The 1,419-nt window shown below is 42.0% G+C and overlaps 1 protein-coding gene across 1 annotated transcript in view; it reads right to left on the bottom strand.

Moving 5' to 3' along the window:
- Nucleotides 1–674: 674 nt before the first annotated feature.
- FZD7 (frizzled class receptor 7) overlaps nucleotides 675–1,419 on the bottom strand; it is a gene marked incomplete at its 3' end in the record, with an annotated part of 3,378 nt that continues 2,633 nt past the window's right edge. Inside the window, exon 2 of the mRNA XM_083369181.1 lies at nucleotides 675–685. Within this exon, the coding sequence (XP_083225307.1) occupies nucleotides 675–685 (11 nt within the window). The remainder of the gene's footprint in view (nucleotides 686–1,419) is intronic.

Genomic DNA, 1,419 nt, shown 5'->3' with positions numbered 1-1,419 from the left:
ACTCTCATGGTAAATCTTTTCTAAACAAAACAGAAATCTGAACTCTGCAGAGACACTGAAAATGGTGGCTTAGCTTGCACTCACCTTTTTTGTTCTCAAAAAGCAAACTTATGAGTTTGTAGTAGAGTTCATTAGCAGCTGAATCTAGAGGTCCTATCTACGGTATATGTACCAATATAATGCTTTGGATTGTAACACCAAGCCCACAACTGTTTTACCCATGGTTTGTTGTACAAACCTCAGTGGCTGGATTCACATATAATGCACAACAGTAAAGTATGGTTTATATAAAGACTGGGCTCACACAAACTGTAAGCCAAAATCAGCCAAACTTCATTATGAATGTACGAACCCAGCTACAATGTGCCTAAATCTAATCAGGGGGTAACAACTTTCTCCCACATAGGATCCAGGGACCATGCTTCCACCACGGCCATTTTTTCTTCCTTTTTTGTTTCCTGGATCACTCACTTTCATTACCACGGGATGGAGGATGTTACTCTGTATGTGCAGAAGCAGCTGGTTAATCTGTGGCCAACATGGCTGCCTGAGGAGACAGTGAGCACTCATAAAAGCAGCCTTATGCTGTCTCTCACACAGACCGTTGGATATATTTTGGGGGGGGGTGCTTTCCAGTGGTGCAGCCCATGAACTGTAGATTTCCAATGCCTGATCTAAGTGATGGCTATTGGAGACAAAGGGGTGGGTGGTTCAGGGTTGAACTGTACTTAGAGGAGATCTACTGAAACTGTGATGCTGCATTTTGTTATGAATAGCTTAGATCCTATTGATGTCAATCAATCCCCAATAAGCATACCGTAATTAAATCTGGATCCAAAGTGGCTGGCTTTGACTTTGCTTGTCAGAAGTTCACAAAAGGTGATCACATGACACCAGGACACTGCAACCGTCATAAATGAGTCAACTGCCAAGCGTCTGAATTTTGATCATGTGACCATGGGGATGCTGCAATGGTCGTAAGTATGAAAAACGGTCATAAGTCACTTTTCTCAGTGCTGTTGTAACTTTGAACTGTCATTAAATGAACTGTTGTAAGTCAAGGACTACCTGTATTTCCCTAAACCCATTCTCAACACAATACAAAGAGAGACGTTGATTAGTAGTTGATAGAATTCTACTGCTGCAAAGTTACTTTTCCCACTGAGAATAGCTGCTAGAACTTCTTCAGAGCATAATGTGCTTGTCAAAGTGCTTGTGGAAAGGAAGATTTTAAAAAATGGCTCTGCATCCTCAGGGTCCTGCTGTGAAATTGAGCAAGTCTGTTTTTTCTGAAGATCCTCTGTGCTGTTCCTTCTCTTCCCCACCCTCTTATTCAATGTTCTTCCACATTTACAGACCCTTTGGAAAAAAACAACAACCCGCCCTCCCCAGTTTGTATCTCTAAGTATTCCCTCACCC

The sequence above is a fragment of the Vipera ursinii genome (assembly GCF_947247035.1).
Source record: "Vipera ursinii genome assembly, chromosome: 1".
Taxonomy (NCBI): domain Eukaryota; kingdom Metazoa; phylum Chordata; class Lepidosauria; order Squamata; family Viperidae; genus Vipera; species Vipera ursinii.
Note: the sequence above shows the minus strand (reverse complement) of the source record. Positions and strands in the feature narration are given on the sequence as shown.